This window comes from Fukomys damarensis, unplaced genomic scaffold (assembly GCF_012274545.1).
Source record: "Fukomys damarensis isolate Sample0158 unplaced genomic scaffold, DMR_v1.0_HiC HiC_scaffold_37, whole genome shotgun sequence".
Classification (NCBI taxonomy): Eukaryota; Metazoa; Chordata; class Mammalia; order Rodentia; family Bathyergidae; genus Fukomys; species Fukomys damarensis.
The window spans coordinates 11,895,394-11,908,818 of NW_022900949.1; the positions used below are offsets into that span (position 1 = coordinate 11,895,394).

Below are 13,425 nucleotides of genomic sequence, written 5' to 3' on the forward strand. Positions count from 1 at the left end.
TTTAGGGTTCCGTGAGGGGAGAGTCGGCGTCCCGCGCACCCGTGCCGCCCCAGATGCCCGCCGTCCAGTCTGTGGGATCCTCGCTCCCCTCCCCCACGCCCCAAAAGTCGCGCGGGCCCGGGTGCGACCCTGTCGCCACTCGCCAGAGAAAAACCCAGCCGCCGCTCCTCGGGGTCCTCATCCTGCCTGACAGGGCTTCCCTGCTTCCTTCGGGGTCTTGAGAGCATCCCTTGTCGTGGTTCTGGTCCCCTGGGTTCGCAATCACACTTTGGCCCTGTCGAATTTGACAGACGCGCCCACCCACCTGGAGACTTTGGCAGTCTTCGGGGTCCCGGTCCCCTCTTGGCCTCCCTGTCTGCCTTCTTGCCTCTGTGTGGGACTCAAACTGAGCAGGAGACCTACCTGGACCCCTGCCTCCTTGGCTCCCACGGAGCACCCCTGAGGTCCTGAACTCTAAACTTGATAGAGACAGGCCTCCCGGGCCCAATTCTATGGAGAATTAAACCAGGAAGACCCACCTTTGATTTCTTCTCTCTACACATCTCCCAGCAAGGAAAGCTTCCTTGCCTTTAAATACTTATGAAACTTAAATGTTCTTTAGTTCCAGTCAGATTGTTGTTGGTCCAGGCCCCTTCTTCTCACTTGACCCCATTTAGAGGTCGACTGGATCACTCCCGACCAAAGGTGCCTCTAAAATCCCAACTCCAACTGTCTTGTATGTGGGGATTTCTCATAAGTCCTAAGTACCTCCTTGTCCCTGCTTCTGCACTGTCTCTCAGGCTTCCTGACCCTGGTCTTATTTTGTCAGGTTTACCTTTTGACTATCCCCACTTACAAGTACCCCTTTTATAAGTTATTTTCTCTGAAACCACTGGGATGGGAGTCCCAGCTCAGACTTGCACAGGGTCCCCTGACCTGTCCATCTTCTAGTGTTTGTCTCTGCTGTCATGGGAACATTGTTTGTCTCGATGTCTTTGCATTATGCCGGCCCTGGGGGTCATGGGTAGAACTTCAGCTTTCCAGGGGATAAGATGCTTAGTAGAGTGAGCAGGTGCCAAAGATGAAGCAGAAGTGCCATCCTATGTCTTTCTGGGAGTAGACAGCCCAACTGTGGCCTGAGTCTGTCTCCTCCACCCCACAGGCCTAGGTTCTGAGGAAAACACAATGGTGGCCATGGACTTGGGGTCACCCCCACTCCCTAAGAAGACCCTGCCTGTCCCTGGGGCTCTGGAGCAGGTGGCCAGTCGACTGAGCACGAAAGTGGCCGCAGAGGTTCCTCATGGCAGCAAACAGGAACTGCCGGACCTCAAGGGTGAGTGGCCCAGGTGACAGAGTGTATGTGTGTCGGGGGGGTGCTGGCTAGGCTGCTCATACTCATGAGGAAGCTCTCAGACCTGGGAGTAGCGTGGTTCCTCAAGTTGGGCATGGCTTTATGTCTGGCACCTGCAGGAACTAAGGAGACCCCCAGCTGTCTTCTCCCCTGAGTTTCTGTAGTCCCCCCTGTACATGGTCCCCTGGTGTGCCCTCATTGGACAGTCCAGAGAAGCAGTGCATATGGTGGTTAGGAGCTCACACTCAGACTGCGTCATTTACCAACTCTGACTCTTGTTAGCTGTGCCATCTTTCATGTAGTACCTATTTGTCTATTGGTTCTGAAGTTGTTGTAAGTAATGACAAGCATCTTGCTGGTTCCTAGGAATGTCAGAGGAGCAAAATGGACCTGGGCTTTGCCCTTGGGTCATTGAAGTTGGGGGCAGAGTTAAAGGCACTACAGAAGGACACACAAGGAACCACAGGGACCATTGCTGAACCCTCCCTCCCAGCATTTAGGGCATGAGTTGAGCCCAGAGAGTGGCTTGGACTCAGCTTCGCATGAAGCATGTGGCTGGCAAGCTAGTGTTTGTGTGAACATGTTGCTAGGGCACCTTGGTGCTTCAGAGATCTGAAAGGCATCCCCAAATGGCTGGACCACAGAAGGGCTCTGCCTCCTGCTCTGTACCCTTGGGCACAACTCTTCCCTCCTCTGAGCCTCAGTTTACTTACTTACAAACCAGTTGGGCTAATCCCTACCTCATTAGAATCACTGTGAGCATCAAGGGGACTTAAGAGAAGCAATACACTTAAATGGAGTCTGGGGTGGGGGAGCAGGTGAGCTGGACCTGCAGCTCACAGCCTCCTCTCCTGGCCTGTCTTTGCCCTCCAGCCCAGAGCCTGACTACCTGCGAGGTCTGTGGTGCCTGCTTTGAGACTCGCAAGGGCCTGTCCAGCCACGCACGTTCCCACCTACGGCAGCTTGGGGTGGCAGAGTCTGAGAGCAGTGGCGCCCCCATCGACCTCCTCTACGAGCTCGTGAAACAGAAGGGCCTGCCTGATGGTCCCCTTGGGCTGCCCCCAGGCCTGGCTAAGAAGTCCAACTCGCCAAAGGAATTGATTACTGGCTCTACTCGGCCTGGTCTGCTTACCCTGGCCAAGCCCCTGGATGCCCCTGCTGTCAACAAAGCCATCAAGTCGCCTCCAGGCTTCTCGGCCAAGGGTTTGGCCCACTCACCCAGCTCTCCGCTCCTCAAGAAGGCACCTCTGGCCCTGGCGGGCTCCTCTACCCCGAAGAATCCTGAGGACAAAAGCCCCCAGCTGTCCCTGAGCCCCCGGCCAGCCTCCCCAAAGGCACAGTGGCCCCAGTCTGATGACGAGGGGCCCCTGAACCTCAGTGAGTGTGGGTCCTGGGAGTTGAGGGGGTCCTGGCACTGGGAGGGACTTTGAAGGCATGTCAGTTGGGCCTCAGATCAGGATGTCCCAAGTGGGACAATGGGAGCTGCAGCTCCTACATACTGGGTCAGCTGGATCACAGTGCTGGTTGAGGCGCTCACTACATCTCCCCTACTTGCCCTGGAGACCTGGCTGCAGTGGCTGAGCTCAATGGGTTCATCCTCACCACATCGGGGCAGCTCTCCTCTGGGCTAAGGGTGGGTGGAGCAGTGAAAGTCACCAGGAGTACTGTGGACCTGGCTTCCCTATGGGAGTTTGGGGCATCTTGGGTCCTGCAGGTAGAGGTGGTCCACCTGACAGGAGGTCCCTGTGTCTTTGTGTCTTTCTGGCCATCCCGTGTGGAGGTGTCTTTCACTGTTGGTACCCAGGGAACCCCTCTACCTGGGCTGCCTGTGGGCTTGGCAAATAGGGTTTGGGAAGAAAGGAAGAAGGGCATAATGAATAAGTTTTAAGAGGATATCCTGCAGTACATCAAGCTTCCCTGTACATTTGCAGGTATTTTAGTCTTGGGGGGTGCTCGCTTCAGCAATACATATTAGAGTCTTGGGGGGCAGCACGTCTGGCCCCTTGCCCATTGGAGCACCCCAGTTGAAGCCACTTGCACTGAATCTTCTGTGCTTTCAGTAGCTGTGCCCTTGTCTGTATGGTGCTTGGCAGCTCTGTGGCCCCTACCATGCATCCACTGTCTGCCCATATAGCTTCCATAGCAGGAATCCCAGAGGAGAGAGCTTGGGAGTGTCAGAATTTGCCCCAGGAATTTCATCACTACCTGTCCACACAACATCCTTAAGTTCTCAACTTTTTAGCTTTATCTTAAAGAGCTAGGCAGGGAACAGATGTCTTGCTGCCCAAAACCTCTCTAAATAAATACGCGGCATGAGACCTGGAACCCAAATTGCCTGGGCAGCTAAGAGTCACACCAGACCCTCCTACCTATGTCCTTCAGGGCCAGCCAAGGTGGCGGCCGTGAACCCCCCTGTGTTTTGTCTCCGCAGCTTTAGATAGTGACGGGGGCAGAGAGCTGGACTGCCAGCTGTGTGGTGCCTGGTTTGAGACCCGCAAGGGCCTGTCCAGCCACGCCCGTGCCCACCTGCGCCACCTGGGCGTCAGCGACCCGGACGCCAAGGGATCCCCCATAGACGTGCTCCACGGGCTCATCAGGAGGGACGGCGTCCAGATCCGCCTCCCACCCGGGCACGGCGCCCTGGCCCAGCTGGGGCGGCCTCCTTCCGCCTCTGCGGCCCTCTCCTTGCTCCCCCCTCTACCGCCGGCCAAGAAGGCCAAGCTGAAGGCCGAGGGTATGGCCAGCCCCTGGGGGAAGCAGGACCTCTCGGCAGCCGCAGCCGCTGGCATTTTCTGGGCCTCTGATGTGGAGCCGTCTCCTCTCAATCTCTGTAGGTTCTCACTTCAGCCACCCCCTCCTCCCTATGGGCCCTGGAGCCCCTCCCGGGGGAGGTCACAGCCCCCTCCCTACTCCCTTCGTATGGGGGCAGAGAGTAGACAGGGACCCTTGGCAATGGGTTGGCTCTGCCCAGAGATCTTGTTGGCAGTGGGCTGCTTGGCCCTCTCTTGGCCTTTGATCTCTATCACCGTGAACCTCCCCGAGAATGAAGGCCAAGAGAAGGGTCCTGCCTTTGGTATGGAAGGTGCCCACATCTGCCCCTGGTCTCGATGGCAGGTGGCACGTAGGCTGCCACTACCGGCCCTCCCACCCTGTCCTTGTTGGGACCCCCAGAGCCATTGAGTCTCAGTGCTGTTCTCCTCCATCAGGACCGAGGGCCTATTGGCTCTCCAGAGCCTCCCCTTGCTCCTGCCAGGTGTCTGGCCCCTGTCCTGAGCTCCCTAACTTGCACCTGCCCTCCACCACCACCCTAACCTGTGGGTGTGCTGCCACCCACACCCAGCCAACCAGGACACTCCTACAGGTGACCGTGACAATGATGCCCATGATTCTGACTGCCCTTTTCTCCTCTTGCTACAGCCTCTGGCCCAGAGCCAGCACGAGACATCCGCTGTGAGTTCTGCGGTGAGTTTTTTGAGAACCGCAAGGGCCTATCAAGCCATGCGCGCTCCCACCTGCGGCAGATGGGTGTGACCGAGTGGTATGTCAACGGCTCGCCCATCGACACGCTGCGGGAGATCCTAAAGAGACGGACCCAGTCTCGGCCTGGTGGCCATGCCCATCCTCCAGGGCCCAGCCCAAAAGCCCTGGCCAAGGTGGTGGGCAGTGGAGGTCCTGGCAGCTCACTAGAAGCCCGCAGTCCTTCGGACCTTCACATCTCACCCCTGGCCAAGAAGTTGCCACCGCCACCAGGCAGCCCCCTGGGCCACTCACCGACTGCCTCTCCTCCTCCCACGGCCCGGAAGATGTTCCCAGGCCTGGCTGCAACCTCCCTGCCCAAGAAGCTGAAGCCTGAACAAATGCGGGTGGAGATCAAGCGGGAGATGCTGCCGGGGGCCCTTCATGGGGAGACACACCCATCTGAGGGTCCCTGGGGGGCGCCGCGGGAAGACATGACACCCTTGAACCTGTGTAAGTGTGACCCTATGGCAGGGCAGGGAGAACAGTTGGAGGGGTCTCTTCCCTGCTTCCCTTGGGGGTATCCATAATGCCCAGAGTTGAAATGGAAGGGAGGCGACACAGGTCCAGAGGACACTGGGCCAGCTGGGCACTCCTGCTCTGCAGACCCCTGCAACCGAACTGCTGTTTGACTCCCCTTTACTCATACAAACAAGGCAGAATTGTATCCTTTAGCAGTGCCATCTTCCATTGATTGGCAGTGACTTTGTATCAGGCTCCTAGGGAGATAAGACTGCAGGCATTGATTAATGATGTCTGCCACAGGCAGCTAAATAAGGCCCAGTAGTGTAGGTCTGAACCGTCTTGCTGACATTGCTGGTACTTGGTTGCTTGGCATTTGGTGTCAAGTTTTAGTTGAGATATCTGTTCCTCCATAATCTAGTTGTAGGTGAGCTTGGGCAAATTTCCTCATTTGGAAGATGGAGATCAGCACAGTCCCACATTTGTACAGTTTTCTCAGTAAAGCATTTAGCACAGTGTCTGGTTACAGAAAGCTCTCTGTGGGGCCGGGGATGTAGACCAGTGGCACCGTGCCTGCTTTGCAAACACAAGGTCCTGAGTTCAATCACCAGTATCAGGGAAAAAAAAAACAAAAGAAACCTCTCTGCAGTACTTGTCATCAGGTTACTGTCACTTGCTTCCTTCTTACGCCATTGCTAGTCCATTCTAGTTGGATTGATCAAGTGCCTACTGTAAGCCAAGCAGGTGAGGACAGCCCAGGCAGTGCCTTAGAGCTCGTGTGTCAGCTCTGTGCCATGTGATCTAAATTGTTTTCAATTTCACCCTTCCCAGTAAGGGAAGTGAGGGTTTCCATCTCCACTTACAGAGGAGGAAACTGAGGCCCAAAGAGGAAAAGTGGCCCAGCATCACACAGGGTCCCATCATGAAGCCAGCTAGAACACACAGAAGGGCTGCATACATGAAAGGAGCCTCTGGAAGCCCAGATGAGGGACTAGGTCCTTGGAGTCTGGAGGAGGGCGGTGGGGGCATGGACAGAGGCAGCCAGGCGGCCGGCACTGACATGGGCCTTGAGCTTGGAGGCTTCCTGCCCGCAGCCGCCGCCTCCTTCTCCCCCTCCCCGGACCCCCTGCAGCGTCCCGGGCAGAGCCGGTTCGCGACATCCGCTGTGAGTTCTGCGGTGAGTTCTTCGAGAACCGCAAGGGCCTGTCAAGCCACGCGCGCTCCCACCTGCGGCAGATGGGTGTGACCGAGTGGTCTGTGAACGGCTCGCCCATTGACACGCTGCGGGAGATCCTGAAGAAGAAGTCCAAGCCTTGCCTCATCAAGAAGGAGCCGCCAGCTGGGGACCTGGCTCCTGCCTTGGCTGAGGATGGGCCCCCCACAGCAGCCCCTGGGCCTGTGCAGTCCCCACTGCTACTGTCTCCCCTGGCTGGCCGGCCTGGCAAACCAGGAGCTGGGCCGGCCCATGTTCCCCGGGAGCTCAGCCTGACGCCCATCACTGGCGCCAAACCGTCAGCCACCAGTTTCCTGGGCTCAGTGGGAGCCAAGCGGCCCCTGCAGGAGGACCGCCTCCTCCCAGCAGAGGTCAAGGCCAAGACCTACATCCAGACTGAACTGCCATTCAAGGCAAAGACCCTCCATGAGAAGACCTCCCACTCCTGTAAGCAGTGGGTGGCAGGGTCCTGGGAGGGCATCTGCCAGGGCCTCTGAGGCCAGGCAGTGCCACAGACACCCACATTGACCCCAAGCAGGGCCCCTGAGGCAAGGTCCCTGTGGGAGGTGGGATGATAGGAGGCCATCTGGGAATGCCTGACCCCTCGGGGCCCTGGCTCAGCAGCACCCCTCTGCCTGCAGCCACCGAGGCCTGCTGCGAGCTCTGTGGCCTTTACTTTGAGAACCGCAAAGCTCTGGCCAGCCACGCACGGGCGCACCTGCGGCAGTTTGGTGTGACGGAGTGGTGTGTCAATGGCTCGCCCATCGAGACGCTGAGTGAGTGGATCAAGCACCGGCCCCAGAAGGTGGGCGCCTACCGCAGCTATATCCAGGGCGGTCGCCCCTTCACCAAGAAGTTCCGTAGTGCTGGTCATGGCCGTGACAGTGACCGGCGGCCACCCCTGGGGCTGGCACCTGGGGGCCTGTCCTTCGTTGGCCGCAGTGCTGGCGGAGAGCCAGGACCTGAGGCCAGCCGGGCAGCTGATGGTGGTGAGCGGCCTCTGGCAGCCAGCCCACCAGGCACTGTGAAGGCTGAGGAGCACCAGCGGCAGAATATCAACAGTGAGTGCCAGTTCACGGGGGAGGGGCACCAGGGCGGGTACCATTTGGCCACCCACTGGGCTCTGGCCTATATTCTCTTTCCCGGGGTTTCTCAGCCTTCTGTCCACCATCCCTCCCATCAGGCAGCTGCCAGTCATCAGCTGTCCTTCCTCACAGATTCCCACAGTGTCTGCCCTGACTTGCTGAAGGCAGGATTGTTCTCGGGGCCCTGGCCTTCCTGCTCACTTCCCACCCCTCTCCCCATTTTAGAATTTGAGCGCCGACAAGCCCGCCCCACAGACGCTTCCACAGCCCGGGGGCGGGAAGAGGCCAATGACCTGCATCATAAGCTGGAAGAGGTGCGGCAACCTCCACCCCGTGTCCGGCCAGTCCCCTCCTTGGTGCCCCGGCCGCCCCAGACATCACTCGTCAAATTCGTCGGCAACATATACACCCTCAAGTGCAGGTACACTGCCCCTGGGGAAAGGGCCCAACACCCTGCTGACCCTTGGCCCCTGGGAGCCTCAGAGCAGGACGGCTGGTGGGAGTTGGAAGATAGGGCCCCATGGGCTGTCCTTAGGTGTGACAAGACCCAGACCAGGGGCCCTTCACAGGCAGCTGCATCTCGGACTATCAAGTCGACACCCTGGGTTTTGTCCCCAGCAAGACCTTGGTTCAAATCCCCACACTTAACACTTAACCAGCTGTGACCTCAAGCAAGGAGTTAACTTTCTCTGAGTCTAAATTTCCTGGCCCTTAGATGGTTTTGCTAACAATTCTACCTGATAGATTTGATCAAGACTGAGTTTGTTTGTTTTTTGTTTTCCTTTTTGATTTTTTTAAGATGGGAGTTTTTGCTGTGTAATTCAGGCTGCCCTTGAACTCTAGAGCAATCTGCCTGCCTCATCCTCCCAACTCCTGTGATTACATGCACAGGCTGAGTTTTGTAATAGTTAAAAAAAACACTGAGTCATACCTGGCACATGGTAATCTCTCAACAAATATTTGTCAGATTAAGAAAAAAACAGGTTCTAGTTAATTCTTATCAAAGTCCATGTGTACAACAGAGAGCAGGAATCTGGGAGTCTGGAGACATGAGGTGACTCATCTCAGGCCACACAGGCCAAGTCAGAAGTAGGATTTAGGTTGGGCATGGTAGTGTACACCTACAATCCCAGCATTCAAGTTGAGGCAGAAGGATCACATGAGTTGGAGGCCAGCCTGGGCTACATAATGAGTTCAAGGCCAGCCTGAACTACATAGACCCTGTTTCAAAAAGCCAAAACAAAAATCAAAAGAATTTAAACCCAAATCTGGTGCCACAGAGCTCTGGATCCTGGGAGGGAAAATAGAGGCGGGCAGGTGGTGACTTGGGCAGGCTTTGCCTCTCCGTGCCTCCCACCATCTCAGATTATGGCAGCAGAGGAACTTGGGAAGCCATGGTGGCAGCCCGCAGAGAGACACCTGGCTTCTTTCTGCACCCCTCTCCTCTTAAGCCCTGGGCATGCGCTGTCTCTGTGAGTAGTGGCAAGTGTGCCCGGGCATGGGGGCACGGCTACGTCTCCCTCTCCACAGCAGCGGCCCCTCTCTGTCTCTCCCCTGACACAGGTTCTGTGAAGTGGAGTTCCAGGGCCCCCTCTCCATCCAGGAAGAGTGGGTACGGCACTTACAGCGGCACATCCTGGAGATGAATTTCTCTAAAGCGGATCCCCTGCCTGAGGATCTCCCGGCCCCACAGGCACAGACAGCTTCGGCAGAGGCGCCCTAACACAGAAGCATTCCAGATCTCTCCTTGTGCCACCTGTCTCCTGTTTCTCCTGTGTCCTCTTCCCTCTCTTTCCCCTTTCTTTTCCGTTTCCAAAGGAGCAAGCCAAAACCTCAAACCGGCACCTCATAGGGGCCGGGCACACTACAGCTGGGGTGCCAGGGGCCAGCTAGTCACCCTTCCCCCAGCCCAAGGACTCTGGGGCCACAGGGTGTCTTCCTCCAGTCCATGCTCCCCGGTCCAGCAGGGGCTGCAGCTAAGTCCCTGGTGGCAGCTGATCTGGTCACAGGAGGACAGCACCCCCCTGTATCTAGCAGTCAGGCAGGGCTATGTCTGCCATCCGTGGCCATTCGCAGAGACCCCAAAGACCCCTGTTCTGGTTCTCTCTTGCCCCCATGCATATTGTCTCATACATGCACATGCAAACATGCACACACGCACACACACATGCACATGCACCTCGTGAGACCTGGGATCTGCCCTAGCCCCCAGTTCCCGAGTTGAACAACCACATCACGCCACGGTGCTTGCTCAGGGGAAGCCTTGCTCCCTCTGCGGGCCTGCTGGGCCTGGGAGCCCCGACTGAGCCCACAATGCCACGGAAATCCTTGTTGGATGCCCCCCAAAGGGGCCTTCCTAGCTGGGAAGAGCTCAGAGCTGATAGCTGCCTCCTGCCATGTCAAGGCCCCCTGGAGCCTCAGGGGCTCTAGGGCCAGGAGGTTAGGGTGGGGGGGGCAGGACACTCCTCCCCCTCCCTTTCCTCCCTCCCCCTTTTCACTGTTGCTTTCTATGTATAGCTCCCTAGACCTTTCACTTTTTAAAAAATGCGTTTTGTGTAGAGAAGAAGGAACGTGGATCTTTTTATTTTGCAATCCTAGGCCAGCTAGATACTGGGAGATGATTGATCTTTTAACTTTTTTCAGTGGCCACCTTTTGGTTATCGATGTATCTAGAAGTATGTAAATTAGATTAAATTTCTCTTCTGGAAACACCCGGGGGCAGGCAGCTAGCGTGTTATTCTGTCGAGTGGACAGGCTGGCATGGGCCGACAGCCAGGGCTGGGATCGAGCTCCTCCACTGCCCAGAGCACTGGGTTTTCCCACTGGCTGCCACATCGACGAGATACAACTGTGGTTGAACCCAAATTTGCAGGTGTTGGCTCTCTACGCTGTGGCTGGTTGGGTGGCTCTGGTTGGCTCGTGAAGCGGCTCCTAGAGCTGAGGACCCAGGGCTCTGGGTGGCTGAGCTGGGAAGGAAGTCAAAATCAAGAAACCATTGAGTTGAGTGCTTTCCAAAAGGCAGGCACTGTCCAGAGGGTGTTGGGCACCTATGGTGTAGTGTGTATGTGTGTGGGGGAGGCATATACTTGTGGGGCATATGGTGTAGGGGGGTTGCTGGTCAGAGCGCACAGGGATGGAACTCATCCAGCATCAAGACATGATAAGCTGGGTGTGGTGATGCACGCGTGTAATCTTAGCTCTCGGGAGGCTGAGGCAGGATTGCCTGTGATTTTTGAGGCTACCCTGGGCTACAGTGAGACCCTGCCTCAAAAGAAAAATACGGGGCCAGGGATTTAGCTCAGTGGTTCCACCACCTGCCTTTGCAAGCTCAAGGGCCTGAGTTAGATCCCCGATACCAAAAAATAGTTTTTGTTTTGTGTGATCCCAGCGGGGGAAGGTTCTTCCCTAGAGCATCAGACATACTAGGCAGGCACCCTACCACTAAGCTACACCTCTAACCCCGAGATACCTGACCTCTATGAGACACACATACCCTGACCCCGAGTAACAGGGAAAAAAAGAGCTGCTTAGTCCTGTGCCTTGTTTTCTCTCTCTGCATATGTTTACTGAACATTTCTGAGATCGTAAGTGATTTTGTTGGCTGCTGCTCCTTGTTTATTGAATGTAGTTGCCAGCTACTCTTCACTAAATGGCCAGATGCTGGAAAGTGGGAATGACTTGGGGTGTGGACAGCAGGGGCCTCCTCTACCCCATCCTGTTTTTCCTTGGTCTCCCTGGTGCCTCTGTCTGAGAAGGAGGGATTAACAGGCAGCATTAATGTGCCCACAAGGGTGGTCTCTGGTCTGCTTGCTCCCCCTCCCTGGTGCCTGGTGCTTGCCATCCTGCTCTGTGTAGAGACTTAGGGAGCAGGAAGCTCATCTCATGGGATGACAGCGGACCTAAACTTTGTTTCAAGTTTTTATAAAACCAACATTTAAATTGTAAACATACAGGGTGGATATAAAAAAATTCAAATGATAAAAGAACTTGCAACACAGGATGCTCCTCCCCACCCACCACCATACACTGATGGCTGTGTGTCCTCACAGAGGTCATCCGTTCTTACGTAGAGGGATCTTTTCCAGCAACTACTGAGCACAGCCTTTGTGCTTAAGCCATTCTTTTGTCTCAGCCTTTGAGCTGCTTGTTCTCTGCCTGTGAAGGTTGTTAGGTGTTAGTTGAAACCTTCAGGGTGAAGTGACTGGCAATACCATAAATGAAGCTGTAGGATCTAGGAGAGGTGTCCCAGGTCCCTGCCTTAGTTTGGAAACCAGGCACGAGACCCTGAGGGTGACATGACGATGTGCTTCACAGGATGTATTTCAAAGCTGTGAAGCACATCAATTCTATGTACTTCCTATGTGGGGTTTTTCCACTTAACGCGTTAAGTGGCTTTGTTCCATGGGGCAACAATTCTGTTGTAAACCCCATTTAAGGGAATTTTGTCTAGACATTTTATCGTGCAGGATTCTAGCTGTATAAAAATAAGAGCAAATGGTAAAACAAACCATTTACTCATGACCTCATCTTAACTCCCCTTTATCTCCCTGTCTCTCCACCTGAGTTATGGTTAAGCATATCCTGGCATCAGATCAGTTCATCTCAATATTGTTTCTCTGGAGGATGTGGATTATTTATTTTACAGTATTATAACTTAAAGCCAGGGGTGCTCTACCACTTAGCTACATCCCCTGTTATTGGGACACAGTCTCACTAAGTTGCCCAGGTGGGACTTCCTGTCTTAGTTTCCTTTAGTGCTGGGATCATAGGCATGTGCCACAGCACTGGTTATGAAATTGACTGTTTAAAGTGCCATTACAGCCAGGCATGGTGATGCATGGCTATAATCCTTGCACTTGGGAGGTTGATGCAGGACAATCACCAGAAGTCTGAGGTCAGCTTGGACTACTGTACATAGTTCAGGGCCAATCTTGTCTCAAAAGCAAAGCCATACAAAAAGTGCCATTAGTCTACCTAAAGAAACTGATGATCAGCGGGTGTGATGGCTCACACCTGTAATCACTACACTCAAGCCGAGACAAGGGGTTAAAGCTGGAGCTCAACCTGGGCAATTCAGCAAGACATTGTGTCAAAAAGAAAACTCAGTGCAATGGCCTTTGTTTTAACCTCCAGTACACAAAAAGAAAAAAGTCATTCCTTAATACCAAAAAGCAACAGCCTATGTAAAACATTTTTAGGCTGTCGTGGTGCATGCCTGTCCTTTCAGCACTCGGGAAGTTGAGGCCAGCCTGGGCTACTTAGTTCAAGGCCAGCTAGGACAACATAGTGAGACCCTGTCTCAAAAAAACACAAAAATAAAATGTACAAAACAATATACTGATCATATTTGTACAGTCTAATGCATTTTTACAAATATGTTAAGTGCCATTTTCAGTCTCTGGTCAAGTCATCTCAGAAACTACGAGATTTCCCCGACAGTGGCATCCACAAATCTGAGAAGTTTGTGGAGAAGGCTGGCACTGGGCTGCACTGAGCGCTGATTTTTGTTTAGTTCGGGTTTTTTGGTTTTTTGTGGTGTTGAGGGTCCAACCCGAGTCCTCATATGCTAGACAAGGGCTCTGCCACTGAGTCCCTAGTCCTGACTGCACAATTACAGGATCTCTGAAATGCTGAACAAACCAAAGGATTTTAGAAGAGAGGCCCATTAACACAAACAGTAAATTGCTGGGTGTGGTGGTGCACGTCTGTAATCCCAGCACTCGGGAGGCTGAGGCAGGAGGATCACTGTGAGTTCGAGACCAGCCTGAGCTACATAAGGTCAGTCTGAACTACACAGTGAGTCCCTGCCTCAAAAAACC

General features: G+C 54.7%; 1 protein-coding gene across 9 annotated transcripts in view; it reads left to right on the forward strand.

Moving 5' to 3' along the window:
• The window catches only part of Wiz (WIZ zinc finger), a 27,180-nt gene extending 16,368 nt beyond the window's left edge, over window positions 1–10,812 (forward strand). For 2 of the 9 annotated variants that reach the window (XM_033759458.1, XM_010640067.3), the window contains exons 7-14: window positions 1,142–1,312; window positions 2,204–2,707; window positions 3,762–4,160; window positions 4,748–5,299; window positions 6,441–6,968; window positions 7,163–7,582; window positions 7,832–8,027; window positions 9,170–10,812. In XM_033759458.1, coding sequence (XP_033615349.1) covers window positions 1,142–1,312; window positions 2,204–2,707; window positions 3,762–4,160; window positions 4,748–5,299; window positions 6,441–6,968; window positions 7,163–7,582; window positions 7,832–8,027; window positions 9,170–9,329 — 2,930 coding nt within the window. In that variant the 3' untranslated portion in view covers window positions 9,330–10,812. The remainder of the gene's footprint in view (window positions 1–1,141; window positions 1,313–2,203; window positions 2,708–3,761; window positions 4,161–4,747; window positions 5,300–6,440; window positions 6,969–7,162; window positions 7,583–7,831; window positions 8,028–9,169) is intronic. The other 7 variants (XM_033759456.1, XM_033759454.1, XM_019210024.2 and 4 more) reach the window with 7 other exon arrangements.
• The last annotated feature ends 2,613 nt before the right edge of the window (window positions 10,813–13,425 follow it).